This window comes from Sebastes fasciatus, chromosome 18 (assembly GCF_043250625.1).
Source record: "Sebastes fasciatus isolate fSebFas1 chromosome 18, fSebFas1.pri, whole genome shotgun sequence".
Taxonomy (NCBI): Eukaryota; Metazoa; Chordata; class Actinopteri; order Perciformes; family Sebastidae; genus Sebastes; species Sebastes fasciatus.
Window position 1 is genome coordinate 24,159,283 of NC_133812.1, and position 27,026 is coordinate 24,186,308.

General features: G+C 40.0%; 1 protein-coding gene and 1 long non-coding RNA gene across 6 annotated transcripts in view; one reads left to right on the forward strand and one right to left on the reverse strand.

Moving 5' to 3' along the window:
* The window catches only part of LOC141756215 (uncharacterized), a 121,373-nt gene that overhangs the window by 9,670 nt on the left and 84,677 nt on the right, over positions 1 to 27,026 (forward strand). For both annotated transcript variants that reach the window (XR_012591419.1, XR_012591418.1), the window contains exons 2-3: positions 4,028 to 4,181; positions 15,707 to 15,865. This is a non-coding gene — a long non-coding RNA (uncharacterized LOC141756215). The remainder of the gene's footprint in view (positions 1 to 4,027; positions 4,182 to 15,706; positions 15,866 to 27,026) is intronic.
* Positions 2,570 to 27,026, reverse strand: part of dlgap2b (discs, large (Drosophila) homolog-associated protein 2b) — a 111,433-nt gene continuing 86,976 nt past the window's right edge. For 3 of the 4 annotated variants that reach the window (XM_074615769.1, XM_074615770.1, XM_074615771.1), the window contains one exon: positions 21,447 to 25,974. In XM_074615769.1, coding sequence (XP_074471870.1) covers positions 25,163 to 25,974 — 812 coding nt within the window. In that variant the 3' untranslated portion in view covers positions 21,447 to 25,162. Of the gene's footprint in view, positions 3,009 to 4,003; positions 4,157 to 6,099; positions 6,192 to 7,199; positions 7,607 to 7,689; positions 7,776 to 10,114; positions 10,474 to 21,446; positions 25,975 to 27,026 lie in introns of those variants that run through there. The other variant, XM_074615772.1, reaches the window with a different exon arrangement.

Sequence of the window (27,026 nt, forward strand, 5' to 3'; positions counted from 1 at the left end):
AACAACAGAAGTGTTTCCGTTATGCCCTACTTGGAACAAAAAGGTTGGATGTTATGAGATAATGGTTTCTGTTAGCAAGACGAATGCACTCAAATCAACCCACAACTGTTTCAACTATAAATACTAAATGTATATTGTGATGTTGGTCATGTGATAGATACTGTAAGTATAATTAAAAGTGTTAGAATCACAATATTGTAATTACGAGAGGCCTGAATGCCGTCAGAAAGAAATGAAAATTAAACAATACGAGGTGCATTTTATATGACCTATAGAGTAACATGAAATTCTGTAGTAAATTTTCCATATCTGTCCTTGCAATTCAACTGCAACAATATCACATGAGCTTCATAAACTACATTTCCCTTGGAAATACAAACATGAATATTATAAGGTGCAAAATGCATTGTTTGATACGGTCACCTCTTCCAGGCTGCGCAAAAACTGTCTTTTGTTAATAATTCATATTTGTTCTGCAATGGAAATGTATCCAGCAGCAGATAACGTACATAGCTTTAAAAATGTGTAGTCCTAAGAAGGGATGGTGTTACATGAATGGAAATGGATAAATTCTGGAATGATGGTCCAGGATTTTTTTTAGCCTTATTTTCATTTATCTCATTCAGCAACAGTGGTCAGCAGCTGCAGCATGCCTGGTTAAAGATGGATGGATGATGTAGTTGTGCAGCACCTCAGACATGCTGTCGGACATTTTTAATACCGTTCTATTTTGACTTTTTAACCACAAACGGGCAGGAAATTGATCAATCAACGTACCAGGTGTTAGCCACCTCCATAGAAAAGACTGTGTGTGAAGTTTGAACCACATCAAAAATAATTTTATTTGTATAGAGTGCTACAGGAATGAGTACTAAAACCTTAGCACTTCCGGTTCCCTCGCCTGGAAGTCAATGGGTTTTTAGTTAGATGCCTGAAATAAGATCTGTGGTTAACAGAAGCTGAAGAGATTTTAACGTTTATTTCTGCAACATAAATTACGTCAGTAAATATCCTACTTGTGAATTTTTAAGCTTTTACGTCTTAAAAAAGGTGATTGCTAACAAGTGGCTAAATTAGACTCCAAATTGTAAACGCGCCGAGCTCTAGTCCATCTTTAGCTTAGTGGTGGTGACGTGAAGTCATGCAACCGTGGTGTAGTTTGTTTATAGCCTATCGTTAGCTTTTTACTTCTGGCGATTGCTTCAAAAATCATAAAAGTGGTGTTCATTTGTGAAGATTATCTTGCTGAACAAAGTATCATAAACGTTTGTTTGCCACAGATCTTATTTTCTGCAATAATCCAAATCCAATGGAAAAATCCTGTTGGCTTTTAGTCGAGGGAACCCACGGTGATGCTAACTTCCTGGTTGGCTTACCAAAATAGGTCATCCCAACACATTCTGACTCCCAACCCGCCAAATACCGCCGCTTGGTCAGTGCCCCTCGGCATCGGATACCAACGCACGGGGTATCCCTTTTACGTTACTTTTGGATGGACCAGGAATGGTGCGTCAATATGCCCTTGTTACATGCATAGTATCCTTTCAAAATAAACTTCAGTTTTCTCAGGAAGTTTGGTTGAGGCAACACAACCACTTAGTTAGGGTTAGGAAACGGTCGTCGCTGACGTTTACTTCACTGACTAACGACTCACGTGGCTAGCGACTCGTGACTCACAGGACTGACAATAACGAGTCGCGGGACTAACGAGTCACATGACTAACGACTGACGTGACAAAATAAGTCAACGTTACTTTTAGTTTCACACGGGCCCCGAACAGCGGTCTTTTGGTTGAATGTCCAGTCTTTTTTGACCCATCCGCCACCCCTTTTGCCCTGAACGGACTCTCACGCTATTAATACTACGTCACTTGCTACGACCGTTGAATAATGGGTGGGTTTATATTGGAGTTAGTTGAAAGCCCAGTTTCCGATGCTGAGGGGCGCTGCCCAATCGGCGTCATTTGACGAGTTGGGAGTGAGACCTGGGCTGCGTCATCCCTGCAGCATATTCTTTTCAGCAGTTAGATAATAATCTACCTGTTTTTTATTAAAGTCTTTTTCACCTTGCTATGATAACATCAATCTCTGCTGCCGCTGTTCCTTCACACAGGGTGCTTTAGCCCGAGACCATTGTTGCTGGTGAGAAACTCTAGAAAAATTGCACTTTGTGTTTCCTTTCGAATGTGGCGAGTATAGCATTACCCTTACTCACAGCGGGGCAATGGCGACAATGGTGAAGAGTTTTAACAATATGACCAAATAAATCACTAATTTGAATTAATCTTGCTGAGGTGAAATGTATATTTTGGGGTATAGCAGCTCATTCTCGTGGTGCAAAAAGTCCCTTGTGGGTTTAAAGCTACACTAGGCAACTTCACGTGTTTGTGGCTCATGTTTACCGATCTAGTTTTAACAGAAGAATACCGAAAGGGAAAGAGGCAAAAGATCTAATGCTGGTGTGTCCAGTTTTCTCAGTTTTGAGCTTCATTTTAAATATTTGATTTATGACTTTCTGTTGGAGAACGACTGTCCACACCTGACTCACCTGTCCTCTCACTCAGGAAAGATGGGGCGTTCTTCCCTACGGCAGTGCCACATTGATAAAAACGGACGCATTTATGACTGAAATCTTGCCTAGTGTAGCTTCAACAGGGACAACCCAGAGAATGGCGACAGATGATAGTGAAAAAAAAAGGTGGACGAGCAGTGACAAGATGATGACAGCGGACTGGATGTGATGCCACGAGCTGGTGTTGGGGCGGAGGTGGACAAGGATGAATCCGTGGACCTCAAAGCCGCGTCTGGGCTTCAGGGATGTAGATCTCGATGCTGTCTGCCCTCTCTGTAGCTGAGTTCTGTCTGAAAGAAGCCGCTCGTTTGGCAGCCATGAGGCGTCTGCGGGCTTCCTGACGCTGGCGGTCCTGAAGGTCCAGAGAGCGCTCTCGCATCACCCCGCCACGCCCCTTGGACGGCCGCTTTGGCAGAGGTGGTGGCCACTTCTGCTCCTTAGGGTACAGAATGACAGGATTAAAAAAAGGCATCTAGAAACACTACAGGACCTATAAATTGATTGTGTAGCCAGAATTACCTTTTACAAAGAGTGTTGTGCAACATTTACCTGCAAAATGTCACCCGTACGACCTACAAATCTGAACACACTAATGTACAAAAGCTTTTGAATGCAAGGGAAGCTTTTCTGATTGCTTGGCAAGCTGGCGTCGGTGTAAAAACGGTGCTTGCCTTGAAGGAGAGAAGCTCAACACCGAGCATCTGTGTCACTGTTTGGGCTCAGCTTCATGGAGCTCGCAATGTGCCCATTAACGGCTGGAGGTAAATAAGTCTCTTACAACTACAACTGTAGCATGAAGACAATTATCCACGTGCCCTGGAGGAGCTGGTCTATCTCTAACACCACATTACCATCTAAATGTGCTTCATCTACAAGCACCACTCTTACAAATGTGCTTTTATTTCAGCTCTTGGCTAGTGGGGATTTAACTGGATTGTTTTGATATTCTTAATGTTTTATGCTATGTACTTTGAAATCAGGTTTTTAAAAAAGCTATGAATGGTATACCAGTATATCCAGGCTGTCAGTATAAAGAATTATAAAGATCAAAAGATTGTCAAAACTGTCAAAAGCCTGTTTTGAACATATTGTTTGTTTTTGTACTTTGTAAGGGCAGCTGCAGTATGTACTAAAAGTAAAAGGAAAAAGTATAGATTTGGAATGTAGCCCCTGTTTTTTTTTCTTCTTCTTCACCCATTTGTTAGTCTGTTAACAGGAAATCTCAAATCTACGAATTTCTATTAAGTGCAATTGCTCTGATGTCACTCAATGCAGGTGAAAAGCAGGCTTCACTACTTGACCTTACATTACCACAGACCGAAAGCAGGCGATGAGCTCACGTGTTTAAAAAGGAAGGCAAATGTTGTTAATGTAGTTCTGGAGTCCATTAAGACTAACTATTATGAAAAGGAACATATTAACCAGTGATACCTTCTTGTCTGGGCTCTCCACCAGCTGCCACTGGTTGCTCTTGATCTGCTGCAGCTCATCAAACTTGGCAGTGACGTCATCGATGGAAAGCTGCAAGAGGTCCCAGAATCCAGCCAGGTCCTGAGATGTGGGTCTGGGCATGGCACTGGGGTCCTGAAGAGACAGCGGAGCACCAAAAGTGAGTATTTTATACTCAAGTGAAATTATTTCCCGTCTTTGTTATGTGCAGGATTACTGAACACTAATCACAAACTTAGAAGCTGTCCTGAACCAGCATTATACCACCTGTATCATATTAAAAACTTTAATTAAGAAGCAACAAATAAGCTACAAAGAATTAAAAAAACACTTCACTACAACTACCAAATCTATGTTCAGTGGTGGATGAAGTACCTGAAAGCCACACTTGAGTCAAAGTACAGATATCTAACCAGAAAATTACTTTAGCAGAAGTTAAAGTCACCTATTAGAATATTACTTGAGTAAAAGTGTCCGATATTTTCTGTACTGTACCCATCGCATGAATGATGTAACTTGCAGGCTAGGATCACTGATTCGCCAAACCTGCTTGCTCACAATAGTTACGAGTAATGAAGATGCTTAGGGGAAATGTATCGGAGTAAAAGTACACATTTTATTTCGGAAATGTAGTGGAGTAAAAGTGAAAGTTGACAGAAATATAAAAACTCATGTAAAGTACAGATACTCCCAAAAAATACTTAAGTACTGTATCAAAAAATATTATTACTTTGTTACATTACACCAGTGTCTATGTTGGAAACTACAGCCTACTTTCAGGACATCAGCCACCTCACCGTTCCCACCACTGTGTGGCAGTACAGCACCAACAGTGGTTCATAACCTCAACTGACTCCCTGAACCTGCCTTTCATTGCATCTTTTTATAACAGCAGAATTAGTCTATTCAATGTAGCAACAATGATTATTAATTATTAAAGGTCATTTTTACGGTCATATGCAGTGATGACTGAATTCATGTGGGAGGGAAATGATATGCATTTGTCCTCTTTTTGTACAAACACCAAGTGTGCACAAATTACTGTCAGCACAGGTGTTTGTGTGGATTATTTTTTAAAGAAGTTGATTGTTATTCTATTCTACTGTAATTTTGCAAAATCATCACTACTCTGTAGAATTTAAATGACAAAAATCTGGTGCTCAACGTTGCTGCATTTCTGTGGTGCATTGCTGCTCATGATACCTGCTGCACCCAGTTGGCTGATGTTGTGACAACTGCAAATCTCATCAGCCAGCCACACACAGACGTGTGCTCATTACCATAGACGGCAAACACAGAACGAGTGTGATCTCAGACCAAGAAAAGGTCTGTCATGTCAAACTTCAAAGCACGTTTGGTGCTTTTTATAGACACGTCGTGCAGTTCCCCCTCCGTCCAGAAGGGAAACAGAGTCATTCTCTCATTCAGAGACACGTCTGAAAGCTCAGGGCAATCTAAGGCTTGTCACTACCAATGTTAGACTTAATTCATCATCCTATTATCTACGGGGAGAGAGAGGGAGCGAGCGCGGCCCAAAAACCATCCAAAACAGAGCAACACACCGAGTTACAAATGCACAAAACAGGCAGCGAGAGCAGCACCTCCACAAGGTTTTGCATTTCATTGAGAAAATTAGCTACGCGTTAGTGATTAAGTGCCTGTCTCTCTCGACTGTATCTGCAGAAACATTATGACACTATCACCCTCTGATATATGCTGACTCTGTGGATAGTTAGCATTAGAAAAGGTGTGAGTTTCCAGTCGACGTGACACGAGGGCTAAACAGGGAGACAGTGTGGCGGTCCATTATTCAAACTCTCATTCAAATGTGTATTAATGGATAGCCTCAACACAGGTGCTGCTTCCTATTGGAATTCCCCTTTCGTTTGCTGTGGGGTCAATAGCGGCAGAGGGACTGCTTCGCTATTGATCTCTGTTGTCTATTTCTGGAAGGCGCACAAGTGCAGCGTCAGGCCGAGCAAGAGAAGCCCATCAACAAGTTTACCCCCTGATCTTTTTGTGTTTTTACATGTAACACATTAACAGCATGTAGGTCGATACCATGACATTCTACTCACCAGATTCTGCTGACATAGCCAGTAAAACTGCTGAAACTTTTGAGACATTAGTAGCTGAGCACTTCCCACTGCACTCCGGATTTTTCCTAGGACTGGTGGACACACACACATAGAGAGAGAGAGAGACAGAAAAATAGAGATTCTGGTTTTATCACTGACAGCTTGATAAATGCTAACATGTTGAGCATTCACAAGGATCCAATCTGCTCACAGAACACCGATCACGACTCTGTGTTTTCATAGTCAACATGACAGTTAATACTCTGAATGATCACTTTATACATACTGCAACAAAGTTATCATAGAACACCATACTTGCCAATCTTGAGACCTTCAAAAAATGGAGGATTTCAAAACCAAAGCTGGGGGTCGTCCCCCAGAAAAGAAAATGAGCTTCAGAGACCTTTTTTCGTGCATTTTGGTGACTTTAAAAGACTGAAATAACAAAATGATAATCTACGAAGTACACTGCAACAGCATTTTTATATTAAACTTTTAATTTTACCTTTTAATTCTCAGGAAAGAAAACAGAATAATTTCCCCCTCTGGCATAAACTTGTATGAATCTCTGGCATGAACTAATATTCATAAGTTTTTATTCATTTTTTGCGCCTGCTTGAGTATTTCTTTCTCTTAGTACTCTCCAGTTCTCTCTCCGTCTCTCACTCACTGAAGGCCATTTCAGACACAATGCGTCAACGGCACCACCGCGCTCTGTAACTCGTTCTCTGGGTGCTGCACGCTGTGATGTGCACTGAACCCAGCGGCGAGCACAGCTCAAACATGAGCTCAAACTGCGCTGTGTCGCGAGCATAGACTGCTCTCTTCCACCGGGAGACTATATTTGGTGTAGATGTATTGTCGTCCAGCTGGAAACAGTAGAGCTTATAGACGCTGTACAGTGCCAGAAACAGGTTGTGATAATGAAAAGGGGGGAAAAAAAGTGTGACATTTTTTTAAATCAGGAGAAATACGGGAGAATTGTGACTCCGGAAAGAAACCAGGTGTCCCGGGAAAATCGTGAGGGTTGGCAAGTATAGAGCACGTATCATAAAAGCAGTGACCTCAGACAACAATGTAGTTACCCTCAGGACACTCACTCTCCTCTGTCAGGTCATGCTCCTCTGCTTCCCTCTCCATCTCTTTGCACCATCCCTCCAGCCGCTTGGTTTCGTTGTGAAGGAGCTGCATGAACCAGCTGCCGTCCCTGCGGAGGGGGGACACTCGGCCCGTTTCCACGCTCTCCAGACTGGGTTCGACCAGCCAGGGTTCAGGCTGCGGGCTGGGGGGCCCGCTGGAAGGCCGGTAGTCCTCCCTGTAACTGAACAGGCCTTGCGTGCGCACCGTGCGGATGGCCCCATACTGCGTGGGCGTGCTGGGCTCGGAGTGGCGACCGAAGCCGCCGCCGAACTGCAAGCCCTTGTCCTCCATTGAGGGAAAGCCCTCCAGCTCCATGTCTGCTTGTACCGCAGTGGTCACACTGTTGGAGCGCTTGAACCTCCCATGCCTAAAATTGCAGACAAAAAAACGCAACTTTAAATGTACTTAACTTTGACTATGGACACTGTTTCTTCTGTCTGAGCCACGTACCGTTTGTGATCCTCCACCTGGATCCCTATAGAGTGGAACTGAGGAATGCCTTTACTTTCAGTCTCAGAGTCTGTCACAGTTTCCACCTGGTGAATACAGACAACTGTCAAATCATCGTTATTCACAAGTGAAATGATTAAAGTACAGACTCATGTCTACCCCTCAAAATGTCAGCTTGACATTTAGAAATGTGTTATATGTTGACTAGATTTCTAACTTTATTTCAGAAGATTGTCTTTTAGCCCGCAGTATAATTGGTGGGTGTGCTGGTTCTGATTGCGGCTTTTAACGATTCATAAAATGTGCTCTTTATTTATTATTAACAACATATGTTACAAAAACTTACAAAACAGCTTGTTTGACACATATAGGCCTGCAATGATGCTGCTCAAACCTACAGGTGTCTTTCAGTGCTAAACAAGGAGCATAAGAGAGGCTGACAGTTAGGAACTGTAAGAAACCAGCACCTGTGGGTCTGAAAGGTGAAGCCAAAGTGCCTTAAACTTGCATTCTCTCTAATAGCCATCATGTGGTGACTCCTCTTTTTGCAAAAGAAGTCTGATTGTATAGAAGTCTATGAGAAAATGAGCCTACTTCTCACTTGATTTATTACCTCAGTAAACATTGTAAACATGAGTTTATGGTCTCAATCGCTAGTTTCAAGTCTTCTTCAATACAGCATGATGTTCATTTAGTAAATTATGATCCCATTTAGAGTCAGATAGACCATAAAGCAGGGGATGCTTTAGGGCGTGGCTACCTTGTGGTTGACCGGTCGCTACCACGGCGTTGTCTGGTCTGGGAGTTGTCTGTGTTTTCGTCTTAGTGTTTTCACGAAAGTTAATTTTAACCTTTTTGGACGCCTAAAAATGTTTTATTCGGTTGTCCTTAGCTCCAGCTGCCAAAATGTACAACTGCAGTGTGGGTAGTTGTATGGATGTTAATGAGTAGTAGAATAAGTTCAACCTTATTCAGGTTTTTGGTACGAAGGAAACTGAAAATAGAATCATCAACTAGCTGGGTTACGGCTGGTACAGTTTCCACTCTAAACAGCTACTTTTACAACAGGACCATGCTCAGACGTCTGTGGGCGACATGCAGGTACAACATGGTCCACACACAGACAGTCACCTCCAAAGTCGGAGCTAACAACTGAGGGCATTTTCCTCCAGGAGATGCAGGAGCTACCTAAGTTAGTCAGACAGTTGGCACACAAGGCAGAATCCTTATCTTGCGGTGGAGCTACTTGTTCAAGTATGGGCTCTAATGTTATCAGGCCAACGCTATCAGCTAGCTCAAGAAGAATTTAACAGGTTAAACACCCGGATCACAAACTAGAACAAAGAGAGTGAGAGAGATCCTCATTGTACTCTTCATTACTGCTGCACGTAATACCGCCTGACACTTGTAAAGGTCAACAAGCCTCCAAAACCTCGTAGAGTACTTCACACAGATTGGTACATTTGGGAATTTGTAATACCAAAAAAAATGACAGGATTAACTAATTTGCACATGTGTGTAGTTCAGCATTGTGAAGTCTGCCTGGGGACGTGGACATAGAGGGAGTCTTTAATAAAGAAATCTAATCCTATTGTCATATAATAATCCAATGGTGCAATGACTGCAATGCAGTTGAAACACTACAGTACATACAAATATGCCTGTTGTGATCTAATAAAACAAAAGTGTATTTGGTTGATTTAAGTCAGGGCTGCCCAAAGTGGGGCCCCATCAGGTTTGATTTTAGAGTTAGGTACTGGTATCATGTGAAACTAGAAGCAACCATGTCATGCTAGCTTGTTGGCAAGTAGGTTAAATAAAGCTCCACAGTTAGGCAAAATATTGGCAAGGAAAAACTGGCATGGCCATTTTCCCATGAGTCTTCCCTTTACAGACATGTCCACTTTATGATAATCACATGCAGTTTGGGGCAAAAAACATGCAGTTTTTTGCATGCAGTATAAATTTGCGCCTATTCTAAAACGGTGTACTTGAATATTTCTGCATGCTGGGGTCCCTAAACAGTCTTGGAAATGCATAAATTGGGTATGACTAGAAATGAGCCTGGTGGGTTTTATAGGGTTAACTATGTAAAAGCTACAATAATATTCAGTTAGGGGAACTTCTTAACAATACAATACAATAGGTGTTTACTTGTGGTCCGTGGCCCACCATTGAGTTCCAGTTTTGGCCCTATAAGGGAAAAAGTTTGGGCACCCTTGAATTAAGTTATTGAGAACTGTGAGAGATGGTTTTACTGTGACTTGATTTCACAGGACAGCTCTCATACATATTAACACTGTGAATATCCAAATGAGAAATTATCCTTTCAGCCAGGACTAGATAGAAGGAGACAGATGAGATTGGTGTCATTAGCATGAAGGCTGCGTAGTGAGACTGCAGAGAGAGAGCAGCATTTTGTTACCTGTATCCCGATAGAGGAACGTGGGGTTTTGAGGTACTCCTCGGCCTTGGACACCAGCACCGCTTTGTCGCACGTCTGCACCGAGGTGTGGCTGCCCAAAGACGAATGCCTCTTGCCCGCCGCCGACTCCATGGCCATGGTGACCGCCTTGGTGCTGTCCAGGCTGTCCATGGAGCTGTAGATAGGACGACCGAGGCTATCCGTGGTCCACAGACCGCCCCGCGGAATCCTGCCCTCCTGGTAGGCATCTTGGGTGGACTCTGTGCTGCTCTGGGCTGTCACAGAGATAAGAGGCTTGGTGGTGGTGCGCGGGGGCACAGGAGGTGGAGTCTTCTTGTAACTGGGAGGGTATGATACCGCTGGATAGCACAAGCAGGATGAGAGGACGAGGACAAGGCAAGACAAGGGTAGAGGATAAAATAAAACGTGAGAAATGAAAGAATGTGGCCAAAAGCTGACAAGGGCCAAGTGCTGCAGTTCACCTGGATCACACAGTGCGTGATAGAAGAGCGTCGTAGCTATGCATGATGGGAGATTAGGCATCAGGGAAATGTCAGTAAGGTGGAAAGCAACAGCAGCTTTGTAATATGTCTGTGCTTATTGGGGAGGTGCGATGAAGGATTATGGGAAAGATTTGCTCTTTTAAGTGCAAATGAGAATCTGATGGTAATCCATCCAGATGGACCTCACAGCAGAGTTGGAAACAGACCAGCTTTACTCGCTGGATATCATTTTTTTTCTTCTTCAAAGCTATGATAAAACACTGACTTAACACGTAATTGCTAAGCAGACAAATCTTCATGGATTTTTTTACATGGTAAATGAAGTTTTCCATTTTAAGAGATTGCAATACATAAAGTAAATCCTAGAATGGCCCCTATAGTGCTTCAGATCAATGCATTTAGCCTCCTATTCATTTCCTCATGTATTACTTACATACACTCAGTGGCCACTTTATTAGGTCCGCCTGTACAGTCTAATATAATCCATCCAATATTAATAGCCCTGCCATAACATGGCAAGAAGCTCATTGGTCAGAAATGTGTAAATTCAATTTATTATTGAGGTCATAGTTAAAGGTGGTGTTGTACTGGACTACATTATATTTTTGTCCTCCCTATTTATATACATGAGGGGTGCAGAATATTACAATAGGGCTGCAACTAATGATTATTTTCATTGTTGATTAATCTGTTGATTATTTTCTCAATTAATCGATTAGTTGTTTACTCTATAAAATGTCAGAAAATGGTAAAAAATGTTGATCAGTGTTTCTCAAGATGACATTTACTGTCTTAGAGGAGGAAAGAAACCAGAAAATATTCACATTCAAGAAGCTGGTATCAGAGAATGTTTACCTTTTTTTTCTTAAAAATGACTCAAACCGATGAATCGATTATCAAAATAGTTGGCGGTTAATTTAATAGTTGACAACTAATCGATTAAACTCTATATTAGAAAGACCTCTGAATTTAACGCAGTCCAGTAAAACACCACCACTAACTATGAATTCAATGATAAAACATGTAATTGAATGAACACCTCTATGACTATGTCAACAAAACAAACAGGTGCAGGCAGAGCGCCACACACACAAACACACACACACATAAACCACTTTGGATTACAGGTAATTAAGTGCAATAAGAAATAAGAAACCACAGGGAACTCTGTTAAGCTAAATCCAGTCACAGACTTGACTTCCTTCCAACTTGAAGGGGCTGCAGTTCTGCAAGACACAGTGGGTGGATACCGAAATGAAAAGAGCACGGTGACTCAGGCAGTACGCAACTCCACACGCTCTATTTATACTCATTCTACCCATTTGACTTACTTTCAAAGCTGAAAACGTTACAGATTGCTCGGTACCAGATACAGATCGAGTGACATGAACCTCTGCATTTCCTTACCACCAGTATCTTGTCATGATTATCATGTGGTATCACAACCATCACGATGTGAAAATAATAGTTTATTTCTATGTCCATGGCTTTTCTAAAACATTCTCACTGTTTAATCATTTTAACAAATAACAAATTATATTTTTAATCAGAGATATCTGATCATAAAACTGCAGTAGAAATGATGTATACATTAATCTAAACCCTCACTTCCTTATAATCTTTTTAAAGACATGTAAAACATATACTGGGGCTGCACAATTAATGGAAATTGTATCTAAATCGCAATATGGCCTTCAGCAATTTTCAAATCACAAGAGACGCAATATTTGTTAAAGGCGAAATAGCATTTTAAATTAAATATTGTGGTGCTGCAGAGATTACCTGGCATACACATCATATTCTACAGACTTTAGAAAACTTCTTTATTTGGTACAGATCCCCACAAAATGAGAGAGTGAGAATAATGATGTAAAAATTAGCATTCCCTCTAATATAGCCGTTGCAATATCAGTCAAATTATCGCAATTTGATATATTTTTTTAAATCGTTCAGCCCTAACATATGCCTAACTTGTTTTTCTTCTGGAACCTCACCTTCTAATTAAAGACATCCATCCTATGTCAACATTTATAATATATACAGTACAGTATATTCTATATTATATGGCCGAGTTACTGCTCCCGTCAGTCCGAATTAAACTGATAAATTGAGTTTGTTGTTTACTCTGGAGAGATGAAACACTGCAGATGTTACCTACCCGAACTACAGAACGTATTATCTTCTATTATCAGCTAATGTGTCCATGAAAATGTCACAAATAACAAGGTTTCCCCCCTTTGAAAGCATGACTGTGAACAGCAGCAAATACTGTGCTTAAAACCAGTGAGTCAGGAGATTGTTTGTTTCAAAACTGCAAGTTTGACCTGATGGTGGCGCTACATGAAAGGTCAACATTAGACTTAGTGGGAATGTGCACTAAGTTGGTAACAAACAGTCACATGGTCCCTTTGCAGAGGTAATGGATGTGACTGTACTCCCTCAGTAGGGTGATGATAAGACTCTAAATTAGCCAATCATCTGACTGAAAGATGAGTCAGCACTACACAGCTCTTCATTCATATACTTTATGCTTGCCTAAATGGATTGACATTTTCACAACACATTTGTAGCCCTTACACGCCTACATTTATGTGCTGGGTGTGATTACACAATTATTTGCAGCTTAGGTTAATGTTGTTTAGTGAGAACATTTAATTTGCTGACTCCTTTTGGGCTGTCACATCACCACATGATAAGCTTATGAGAGGAAAAAGAAAAATCACTATGTCTTGTAATAACACTGACTGGACACCAGATGTCCTCCTATAGACTGAACATAGCCCCCTTAGAGATCTACCTGGGCAATACAGGATTTTATCAGTGGATTAAGATAAGGGATTTCACAAGTACTGGTATTTATGAGTGTCTATATTAACATCCTTATATCTAGTTTCAGGTTTCAGAATGAAAAAAAAACGTTATACAGGTGTGCTTTTTTTCCACATTGGGACTTGATTTAGATAACTTATTTAGAAGGGTGTTTTAAAGGTCCCATATTGTAAAAAGTAAGATTTTCACGTCTTTTATATTATTAAGCAGGTTTAAGTGTTTTATAAATACTGTGAAAGTATCGAAGCGCTCAATATACGGAGAAATACACACAGCCCGTATTCAGAAATTGTGCGTTTGAAACAAGCCGTTAGGATTTCTGTCCATTTGTGATGTCACAAATATACAATATTTAGACCATTACACGGTTTTAAACGTAAACATTCTAAATGTGTCCCAGTTTATTCCTGGTTGCAGTGTATGTAAATAACATCAGCTGACAGGAAGTAAACATGGACCCAAACTGTTGCCAGGCAATGCAATTCTGTTGCAATTCCATTGAAATGCACTAAAACGGAGCGTTTCAGACATAGGGTAAATACAGGTATATTTAGGCAGACAGTATGAGGAAAATAAAGTTTTTTTTAACATTACAGCATTTAACATGTTCTAGTAGAAACACAGAAAACAAGTATGAACCTGAAAATGAGCACGATATGGGACCTTTAAAACCCAATTTATTGTACAAGTATTAAGTATTTATTTTTTCCTTTTTCCTCTACCTCAATGTAATGTAATATTTTTGTAGGTGATGGATTTTCTGATATATGAGATGATGAATATGACATCAAATGACATGTTTGATATTTAGAAGTATGGCTTTTGTATTGCTGTTGTTCATCAAATGTGAATTGTTTGTGGATGTTTTTATCACGCTAGTGTTTTGGATGAACTACACCTGCCATCATAGAGCTTGTTTGCCTATTGGTGTGATTTATGTATAAATATGGACGTGGTTTCCACCTTTTCAAACACTTTGACCTGACAAAGATTCAAGCAGGATCGTAACATAGTCAATACAAATATTGTGGCATGGAGTAGTGTGCAGGCGTTACCTTTTCTTTACTGGCGCTGACAGTATAGCCTCAAAAAATCGATGCATTCACAAGACCTGTCCTGCTCTCTTCAGCTACATGAAGACCTACAGTCTAAGTAATAATGTTGAACAAACAGTAAGAGCCCTTGAACACAAAAAAAGGAGAAGATGAAAAAAGGCAAGTTGAGGAAAAGTGTTCAACAAAGTTGAATTTGCAGGGCTACTGTGCAGCAGGTTTTCCTCTGAAATACTCCAGTTGAAAGTTTGGCTAATATAGTAGTCCAGGGAGGCATCCTGTCCTCTTGTGTAGTCAGTTGTGGCCCGGCTGTGTTTGGATTTGATTGTTTGCTTTAGCACCGCTGCACCGGGCAGTTCAGTAAACAGACCCACACACTGGAGGTGCAGCCAAGACTAAATGGACCTGAATGTCATGCTATAAAATAGTGTTGCTGCTCGGCTTAAAAGCTTTTGTAGTATTACAAGTAAACAGTGAGGACCCTGGTAGTTTCTGCCTTTAACACAGGCATTTTGACACATCATCAGCCCCCATCCAAACACAAATTAACCAGCCTTCTTACAGTTTATCCTCATCTAATCTCCTCCCTGTCCTTACTGACCATATACAGTCTATGTCAATGACTATCTGATGTTTCTGTTTGCCATCAACTCTCACAGTGAATCAACAGTGAACATCATATCAGAACGTTTGGGGAACAGCAGAGTAACGTTATTGCCTAAACAATTAGGTATAGTCTAATTAATCAATTGACTGCTCGTCAGAAAAAGTCAGTCCTATGGGGTGATTGTTTGATTCTCACAACATAATGTTAACATAGGTTTTCATTTTTAGTTAATATTTTGAAAGAGACAATATTGTATGAACAGTGAAACGATAAAAAAAGCCTCTGTGTTAACAGCCCGTACATTACCCGTCGATATGAGTTCCCCCCTACCTAAAACCTAACTAACTACTGAGGGCGGAGCTGCAGGACTGAAAAACTATTCGACGGGGGAACAGACTTCAACTTAACACCTGTTCATATTCACTTCTCTCTCTCTCTCTCTCTCTCTCTCTCTCTCTCTCTCTCTCTCTCTCTCTCTCTCTCTCTCTCTCTCTCTCTCTCTCTCTCTCTCTCTCTCTCTCTCCTCTCTCGCTCTCTCCTCTCTCTCTCTCTCTCTCTCTCTCTCTCACCCATGGATGTATGGACTGCAACTGAAACGTAGTTTGCAAAGATAAAGTGCTGCTAGTATGGAGGAGATGAGATGGAAGACGGACTGGTACCTGGAGGAGGCTGAGCGCGGTCCACACTGCAGGAAGTAGGGGAGACGAAACTGAAGTCCCTGCAAGGAGCAAGCGACACCAGTTAGAAACGACAAATGCAGGTATTGAACACACTAATGCACATCCTACAGGGACTCATCTTTCTATACCTACCACAACTAACTCCAAGAGGTCTAAAGCTCATTGAAAAGTATTTACAGAATGTTTTCTTTTATGCCTATCCAGTTGGTAAGTCAGTAAGTAACAGGCAGAGAGAGAGAAACACAGATATGCTCGATTTACAGTGTTATAAATGGGCCACATCAATGTTGAATACGCAGAGCTGAATGCACTTGGAGAAAGTGCATTTGGCCTATATGATTTAATATGAGTGAATTACATTTACAGTCCTACTATAACAAAGTCAAACACTGCTTCACCACATATAGACAAAAAGGGGAAATGTTTGTCATTATTGAGCATTTGCTGTGTTTCTGTCTCAAAATGCACGATATTCTAATGGCACTGACAAAACTTGCAACTTGATGGGCAATGCTCATAGGCAACAATTGTCCAGGAGGTGCCTCAACCTTATAACAAATCTTATCGCCAAGGACATTTGAATATTTATCCGTCTAGACTTTGTACTTGTTCCCTTTTGCTTCTGTTGGAGCTGCCAATGTTGTCCAGAAACATCATACTGCATTATAAAACCAACAATAGGATCACAGTATAATAAAGTAAGTGGTAAAAGATGATCCAAAATGGACCAAACTGGAAATCAAAACGGAAATCGGCTATATTGTTTTTAGCAAAAATAAAAAATCAATGTTTGCCAAGGTTGTTAGAAATGTTTGCCCATCTGCATTGCCCTAATATGTTGACCATGTACCATTATCTAAAGATAAATCCTTACTTATCAGGCATGACATAACATGCATCATCTAAATCTAAAAACAGACAGCTACACCTTATCTTATTATACACATAAGACACAGAACAGACATCATTAAAACATAAATATGAAAATCAAATTTTAAAGTTCACGATTTAATGAAAACCGATTTAAATTGTTCCAATTAACGGTCTTAAATGGCGAGATAATAATAATAATGTTCCAATCTTTGGATATTATATGAAGAAATATTCAATATTCAAGTATTAAACTTGGTTTATTATCAGTACAGTGTGTCTCCTGATAGAGACACAGAACATTGCAATTTTTCGGAGTATGAGGCCAAATAAATGTCATGTACAGACAAAGACTTAGAAGAAGAGACACAGACAAATCATTATAATCAACTACTGAATTAGCCACTCCACAACTGTAGGAAAATGCCACAAACATGAGCTTGAATAGGAACATTTCAGTCTCTGTCAAGTGGCATTTTTTTTGTAGTTCTAACAGAAATGAGGTTCAGACAATAGGGAAACAAAGAAAATCAGACAAAATGTGCTGAGAGACCAAGACAAAGAACATGTTTTTAAACGGAAAAGCAAGACAGTCTATCAGTCTATTATTGTCTTTTTTTTTTTTTACTTCTTGACTGCCTCTGGTGATGTAACAGTATAGTATATTGAAAAGCGTTGCATGCTGTACTGAAGCATGTGGAGTTCCACTTTTCACATTCCCGTTTTTCAAATCTTTTACTGAATGGGTATGACTACCCCACTTATATTTATACGTTTACTGCATTCAAATCCCTTTTGTTATTGGTTGCATGAGCTTAAGCCATACTTTACATGAAGTGCAAGTACACTGCTGCACCTAAAGTACATGTAATTATAATCAGGGCTAATTCCTGGAAATGTAATTATAATCACTTATCGTGTTCACACTCTGCCATGTGAACATGATGAGTGCAGCTGAGATTCCAGATTGATTATATAGGCACTATACGGTACTTACATGGACTTTACGTAAAGTGTGACCTAATATCATTTTGGTGCAGAGAATATTTCAACAGACCTTCTCTCTCGTGCTTTTTCAACAAGGCCCCTCAAACCTTTTTGCTCCTTTGTGGTCAAGACTTAAATTTCAGAAAAAAAATCGCAGCACAAGTTCTGACTGCGACTCCTCCCCGTCCGACTCCCTCCATTTGTGCCAGAGCCCGTTCTTGCCATAGTTGTGGACTCAGACTGGCAAAGAGGCCGGTGAGATGCTGTTCTTACTCAGGTCAGGGTGGATTGTGGCTTAATGGCGTGCAATGACTGGCGAGCTGCATTCATGAGCATGGGGGCTGAAGATGTAACAACGTGAATGTGAAGTCTCTTATGTTTTGTTTGACTCCAGAACAAATTTATCATGAAAACTGAGTTACTATCTAGCTTCACTCCATTTTAGCAAAGATACAGAAAAAAATATATTTCTTTTATCTATATTCTAGTAATTATATTGCAAAATCATTGTAGTCTAAAGCCTTAAAGTCACCGCCTCCAGCTTTATCTAGTCGCAATAAAATGATTATCTCTCTCTTTCTTTAACAATTTGTTTTCCTGGCTGTCAGAGCGATGAGTCGTGAGTGCATACTGTATATGGATGAACAAGTTAAAAGCATTGCTTCTCTTTTACATAATTGCATGAATTTAGCATGTAGCCCACTCCAACGTTTATCACGAAGCCAATGTTCATTGCGAGGCACATCACAACATCCTTAATGTAAAAATAACTGAGAAAAAAAGCATATACATTTGACGATTGCTGTAGATCTCACATCATTGCATCAGTAAAAATGTCTCCTCAGTGATAGCCTCCAGGATTAAGTGCCAATTAGATCTTACTTGTGCACTGAAATAGCCTAAAATTGACTTGTCTTTTGAACATTTTTTGCTGCTCACCTAAATGGCTTTTTCTTAAGTGTGCATAAAAGACACCTATTGCCACAGGCGAAATAAATTATTGTGTTTAGCTAAAATAACACAGTGCTTTGCAAAAAAAAAAAAGAGTATTGACTAAGGCGAATTTAAATTACTATACCTGAACCAACCATTGTGAAGATATCTCCTCAGGCCTAGGATTGAGCTTGTGTACTGATGGCACTGGTGGTTAGCAAAGTCGGATGAGTGGATGGATCTATAAATGGATGAATGGATGGATGGATAGATGATTTGACATAGGACAACTAGCAGGACTTGTTGCGGGTGTGTATAGGGCAGTGATTCCAGCTGATTCTGCTGGATATACAAAATTTTAAAAAGTAGGTTTGTGTAGCCTCTTTTTTCAAGAGCCCTACAATAAAACAAGCATGTTGTTCATAGCCACATACATATATACATACAGTGGTGATGCCCCCATGGATGCAAGGTGGATTAACCTTTTATGTATGATACATCACAACAAACCAATACAAATCAATGGCCCGAAAGTATCATTTCAACAAACTCGCTTTTCATGGCCTTTTGCCCCAGTGATGAGGTAGTGGATAGCGCCCCAAATAAATCCACAAAAAAGGTAACCTTCACCAGCCTTCACAGATTTATAAAAAAAAAAGAAAAGTTCATTAAACCCTATAGTCACAAGTGTTGGACAACACAAAGAACATTTTGACCATATTGCTATTGTTAGAGCCTTTCCAATAGTTGGGTTGAAAAGATGTTTGTCTTGAATGTGGCACCGGAAGAAAAGCTAAATATCTTGGAAGAATTGAATCTACTGAGCAGATTTTATTGTAAGCTGCCTGTTAGGTTGAACTATTTTGTGTGTGCAAAGATGATATTTTGGTCTGAGAGTCGCACTAGAATAACGCTCCGTCCAAAATGTAAATAGTTCATTCAATTGGGGAGTAAGCATGTGCTCAGAAAGTTTCAAGCAAAACTGCCTATTCCATGCGTAGAAACTTTGGCCTTATGGTGGCACTAAAGGAAAGGTCATGGGTTCTCCAAAAACTTTAGGATTCATCCTTTGGGGATCTGAATCTCAACAAATCTTGAATATCTTTTTAATATGTTGCTTTGAACCAAAGTGTTGGACAGATACTACAACTGACAGACCATTGGATATCACCGTTCATGGGCTCTGCTGCTAGTGGGGCCATTAAAGTGGGTTTGCTATAGTACAGCAATGGCAGCTGAATATAAAGTTTGCCACCAAATATAATCATTTCATTATGAACAGACTATAGAGATTAGATTATATGTTCAAGATGAGCTGTTTAAGACTATTCATGGAACCAATAATAACTGCCATATTAGATACTGTACCTACCTACCAAATATAGCTGACTACAAGTATAATACTGTATGTAGGATTAAGTGTAGATTGCATGAAAAGTTCACCATTTCATTTACTTCAGTATGTCAGAATCTGCAACCATGTGATCATTTTGAATATTAAATCCATCACCCACAATTTGAGCATGAGAAAACCTGATTGATCGATATCATCTAACAGCGGCATTGATTTGTGCTGGTTTGTAGAACAAAGCTGTTATGTTGGTCATAACCTGCCTTGCTGCATGCCAGGACATTTAAAATAAAGACACACTACTGTGTGCTGATTTTATTCCCCTCTGTTCGCTTAAAGAAAATGTATACAATGGTTTAAAGCAAGAGGGTGAATCACTACTAATACCAATGGATTTGAACAGAACAGTAATATAAATCATAACAAATGAAAAGAAACCAAATAAATAATTTAATGGATTTCGTAACGGGCTTCATGCACATCTCACTTAAATTATGTTCCAGTTGTGCAGAAGAGATTTTAAATGGAACAGTTATTCTCGTGTCTCACTGTTCAAATGCAGTAGATATTGTACAAGAAATGCCAGTGTGCTAACACAAGGCCAACATGTGGGACAGTAGTCAACAGATTTTTTTTTAGTTTTGTTGAACTCATTATCCAGTATTTGTACATAATCTGGAAAATTCCACTGGAATCAATGTGGAAACAGATGAAAACATTTAAATGTATAATACATACTTAGTGAGTATGACAGCATCTTCAACTTATGATATATCTTATTTTAGTGGGAAATGTTAATGAGTCAGACAAAATGTATGAAAAACTGCATTAACAACATATATATAAAAAAAGATAGAATAAAGCGGTTCCCTACCAGACCTACCGTACCGCCCCCCAGCTAAGCTACGGGCGCCTAAAATGGGGGGAAAAAGGAAAAATAAAACAAACAAACAAAAACAAAAAGGTGATAGCTTAGTAGAAAAGCAATGCACATTGAGAGGGTCAAAGTAAAAGACACTGTGCCTAGCCCATGCTGTGTATTTGCGGTGTGTTAAAGTGTGATCACTATGGACACAAAAGACACTATTAAATGCTATAAGTCAGTTTCATCTTTGGATGCCATTGTAAAGCTATGACCCCCATTTTGCCATTTAAATTACCATAAACATAAACATCATAAACATTTTAATCCATTGTTTTATATCAATTTATGAAAAATACATAAGGCCAATAAAAGTTGTAAATGAAAATTCACAAGAAACACCACAATAAGCCAAAAAAAAAAAAAAAAAAAAAGCAAAAGTATCACATACGGTTTTCATTCTTTTAACAAAATAAGAAGCATAAGCTAACAAATGCAGGCTAAACTATTGTTTTCAAAAGGTGCTTCATAACGTTGACAAAGTCAGATTCACGAAACAATTCAGTCTGAGATTCCCTGAAAATTGCAACATGATCGATGCAAAACAGAGTAGCATGTTTTCTCCAAGAACACCTTGAATAAATGCAGGAAGAGGACGTAGGGGTAGAAAAGGATTTATATTCAAGCAGTGTTACAGGTTCAGGTGAGATCAGATTCCATCCAAAAACCTTTGTCCTTATAGCTGGACGTCAGAGAGTTGGCACAGTTGTTGCATCAGATCTCTGGATGACAACAAAATGTAAACAAAAACTCATGGGGTAATCGACTACATACTGTAACATATAAGATAGACACTTTTCATTTATATATTTCATTAGACAAAATATGGTTGCATGGTTCAAAAATAATTTTAAATACCCTTTGTCTATTTCCTCTTCAGTCTTTGTTAAATGTACATCTTTCATGTATATATTTTTAAAATAGTACTCTGATCAATATCTGTATTTTTGCTACATTTCAACTTGTTTTAAGGGAAGGGTAATTTCTTTGGGCTAAATGATGAAATGATCGCGACACACTAGATTAAACTTATTTATAGCACGGGTGAGTTCCCTGGGATCGATAAATCACCAGTTTACAAGTTCAATTGGATATAAATTTAGAAGAATGTTAAGCATTTGTACAGCATTTCCAATTATTATTATCACAGGCTTTGTTTTCTAATTTTGCTGTAGTCAGTAAATAAATTGATGGCACTTATGATTGTTCATTTATTTTGTGTATGATGTCACAAAGCACACGGTTGCTACCACTAAGCAAGAATCTCACCATTAAACTCTTTGATTCTAGTATACATATAAGCTAAAATGGGAGAAATATGAATTAAACAACTGTCTGCCAGGAAACACTAAAAAAAACAACCTCTAGTGTGGCCCCTAGCTCATGCAAAAATATATCAAATTAAATTAAAATAAAAGGGCCACCAATATTTTCTGAAAACATCATTCCATTTCCGGCATTGATGACTTGCATGAAGGCTCAACATAAACAGCTAATATCTATAACCGCAAATATTTAGATGTCGTAAGAATACAACGAAGAACAAAGGAGTTGCATAGAATGAATGGATGTAGATTGGAGACATCATGATTGGCCAGTCTTCAGCACCTTTAAATTAGTTTACATTCCCCAAACAATGGGGAAAGATGTAAGTAAGGAATGCCACTGCAATCCCCTCTTAATCATTCGGAAAGCAAAAATATGAATACAAGCCTTTCCCAAAAAAAAAGAGTCATATATACTGTATATATATATATCATATATTAAAATGGTTATAGGCTAAATGTCACAGTTATATGCCTTTCACTGAAATCCCTTATGGTTTATGCTAACCCAGCCTTTGGCCGGTGTGATGAGGAACTCAAAACTGGTTTTGTTTGGGTTCATAACAACAATAAAATAGGTTATAATCTTTTTAAAATTATTATTCTGTATTGCAAATAGTGGAGAATGGCAACAATACAGTGGAACTTATTTATTTCTTTTACCTATTATTTGTTGTACCAAAACCTCAAGAGTAATGGAGATGCTGCTAAAAAATTACCAGCAAAACATGCCTTAATAATATAGTGTTCCTCTGTAACACTATATTAGATCAACAAGGCAATATGAAGCATTTAGCTAGTTTTAAGCTCATGTTTAATGAGTTACTGTAACAGTATATGTGGGGCGGAGCTACTGCAATGAAAGGAATGTCTGCCTTTTTCTTCTTCTGTGGCTTCTACTTTAATTTTGATCTTACCTCTAGTACAACCTTTCTATGAATATCATCTTTTCAAAATGCCACTTTTTTCTGCAAGTATTGTCTTTTGGCCGTGCAAAGGGGGGGGGGAAGAAGATCCACTCTCTTAATAAAGTGAGAGACGATGCCTCTCCTTTATTTAAAGTCCTTTCGAAAAGGTTCACATTTCAGTCAGGGGTCTGATACATACAGGCTTCCCATGGTCCTGCGCTGCAGTGATGGTCCAAAGATAAGTCAAGCTTGGAGATGTTTGTTGTTGGCCTCAGTTCCATGGGCCTCAGTGTTACAGTAACTTTGGTACGCCATGTTGGTACAATGGGACAATGGACCAGATGAGTGGTTGAGGGGAATGCCAGTGGCTAATGAGCAACTATTTTTTTATGATTAACAGACAAAATGAGCAATCAGCCAAAATATAGCAGATGATTGAGGGCTCCCACCCGTTATGGTTTGACAGGAGCCCAGCTAAGCCATCACTAGTGAGGCGGTGTTAGTACATTCAGCGGTACTATACTGCACCTCTGGGGACATGTCGGAGAGGTAGAGGCCCTCAGTGGCTCTGATTGTCTACTTATAGGGACCAATGTTTCTCTGTTATCTTTCAGCAGTGATGAACCACCCCAGCGTGAAAAAAGTCCACCATTACTAGAGAAATGTGGCATTTAAAAAAGGTGAATATGGTAGTCCAAATCTCTTAACATAATGTACCAAAAAACAACAAATTCAGTATGTTATTCCCTTTTCTTCTAAAATAAAAATGGACAGGTAACCACATATTTAAGAACCTCCAGTCACCACTGCAAGAAAAACAATAGGCGAAACACCGGTATGAACTACCAACTTCATTATGAGGAGCACAAACAGCTGGATGATGAACATGATGGAAATAAATGAAGACAGACCTCGAAGACTGGAAAAAGTGCTGTGTTTGGTTTAGAACCACAATTACTACTACAACCCCTCTCAGCGCTGTCAGAAATGAGCATGTTTATAACTGCTAACAGTACAAGTATTGAATATAAGTTTCTCTATATACAAAATGGTACATTTATATACATATACAGAGTTTTGAACATGAATGCAGTTTGTGCAAGAATGAACTGAAGCCGATACATTCATACTTCTCGATCGCTGTTTCCTCTCTCTTACTGTTTCCTCTCCACATGCTGTTCGACTAATAAGTCACAGATGATTCATCGTAAACAATTTTAGCCAGCTGGGACTAAGTCCACAAAGCCTTGAGACAGTGTCATCCATACAGTAGTCCAAAGGATTAGGCTTTCTCAAATTCCATTATAGATTGTTGTCATCTTTTTTTTTATCATATTATTACTTCTTTATGCTGTGTGGTTCACCAGTTCGCTATTAAGAAAGCTTTTATAACTTGGAAATCTTCAAAATGCCCATTTCAACTGGAACTGGCTACAGACTGGATGAAGGCCATGGGAAAGGAATGCTTTGATTAGAATAACTCAAAAGTAAATCATATATCAATATATTCATAAATAATGTATTCATCTTTGATGCTTTCATTAAAAAACTAGGGTTTATAAAGTTATTCACAGTATTTTTTCAGTATACTCAGGTGCTTAAGAGAATGTTTCTACAGGAAGAGAAACTGGAATGAACATGAGCTAGACCAACGTATGCCTCACCTTACAATGGCTGATTATTGAGTTTTATCATTAAATGACCCTCAGATTTCCGATCATATTTACTTGGAGTGATTTTTTCTCTGAAGATTGGGTGTTTAAGACAGCGGAGGGAAGATGATGCTGCACTTTGTTGGCACTTGAGGATCTGAGCATCAGCCACATTCTCTCTCACATTCTTATGTCACCTCATTCTGGTGTAAAACAGAGTCACTCTCTTTTATTCCATGGCTAACCAAGACACTTGTTAAAAGATTGCTTGAACAACATTGTAACCTGTTCAAGAGACAACAGACTCGGTGTCTGCATAGAGTAAAGGGACATCTAACAACAGCTCTGCCCTGCCTTTCCTGGTAAATGTCAAGGTTTTTTACCCTGGCTTCCTCATCTCATTTTACAGTATGCGTAGAATGGGAATGATTAGAATGACATAGACAGATATGACATGGGCCCACTGGTGTACTTCCTGCTCCACAGTTCTAGACTGGCGCTTCTGTGACCACCTGTGTGGCCAACTGTGTCTGACTGCTTTTGGGCCTTTTGCCTTTTGGTGATCTCCCATGGGAAATCCTCTATTGGAAGTGGGCTGGCAGGGCTGCCTGACCCCTCTGGCGTGCTCTCAGGGGTTCCCTCTATAATCTCAATTCGGGGCGTGTCCATCAAATCCATAATGCTGAAAGGTGCTGGCTCTGGTTGGCACATCACTGACTTGTCCTCTTTATTCTGTCGAATAGACCAACTTGAGCCTGCTTGGATTCCTATGGACACTCTGTCGTCCGTTTGTGTGGTGCTGTCGCTGCAAGGCTCCCGGCACAAAGTCCACATGTTGTAGCACTGAGTAAAGTTGAAGAAGTTGCTGTTGAAAGTCTTCAATTCCCCACAGACGTCTCTGCGCAGCTCCGCCAGTTCATAGCGCATCGCTGAGATTTCATCCTTCCACTGCATGTTGAAGGCAGCGACCATGTTAGCAGACTCTTTAAAGGCCTGAATGGCCTGAGGGACCGGCTGCTCAGAGGCTATGGATGAGGCAGAAGGGACCCTGTATGAAGGCGGGGATGCCGGTGGGACGGAGATGGCTGTTACGGTGGAGCTAGTACTGTGGTGGCTGCGAGCAGCAGCAGTCTCTCTCTCCAGCCTCTCCAGCTCCACATAGGCAGAGGAGCTAGCACCGTCATCATCCTCTATCATGTCGTCATTTAGTAAAGAGATCCCATCCACAACATCATATCCCTCTGGAAGAAAAATTTGAATATGCAAACAGAAGGACATTCAAAGTGAAAGGAACAGCTGGAGTGTGATTTGATTTGGATTCTGAACTAGAACATATATCTATGGAAAACATACAGTATGCGAGTGGCAAGTAATTCCAAAGACATACAGGATCAGACCCAATTAGTTCCCATTTGGTTCTAAAGATTGAAGCGTTTAATCATGGATAAGCACCCACTATTGACTGGTGTGCTGTTCAAAAGCGACTACGTCTGCACTATAGACTGTATATAAAGATAGACGACATGACGGCTCCCCAAAAGTGAAGCCAAAACATCTCAATCGCCCCCTGGTGGCTGGCTGCAGTATAGGTCATAAATCCAGCCTCCTCCATTTTAGCAGAACTAAAAAGTCAAAGTACACGTCAAACAAATTTTTCCCAAAGATGTTTTCTGTCATCTTAGGTAGTTCTTGTTGATGCTAATGTATGTTCAAGTTTTCATTTTTCTGATAAGTTTGGTTTTAAGTAGTTATTTGATGCTATGAAAAGGGGGTGTGACGTCATGACAGCTGCTCTGAGTGAAGTAGTCGCAGCCGGAGACTCGGGAATTGTACAAGAGAGGAGATATAACTTTAACTTTCCATAACAGTCACGATTTGATCATAAATGTAGTTATAGAGATATTATAGTTAGTTGTTGTGTCTTTCTAGCCAAACCGCTATCGTAGTGCTAACCTAGCAGCTAAGTGGCTCACGCTAAAGCGGGTCGCGAGTGTCTGCACGGCCCTTCGCGGCAGGTTTTGGCCTGTTCGTGCACATCCAATTTTTTCTAACTACGCAGACGCGGATAGGCGGAGAAAGTTGAGAGATTTGAGAATGTTCATTTGCTGCCAGGAGAAACCCACACGGAGTATAAAAGATCCAAAGGTTTCCTTGTCACGGTTGCACGTCAGCTCATGTCCGTGCGGCCGTCTTTGTGGAAAGTATAACCGAAGCTTAACTAGCTGCGACCGTGCTTGGCTTGTGATTGGCTCGGGCAGCTGTGTGGGCGGGACCTCGAGACTAAGGTTTCAGC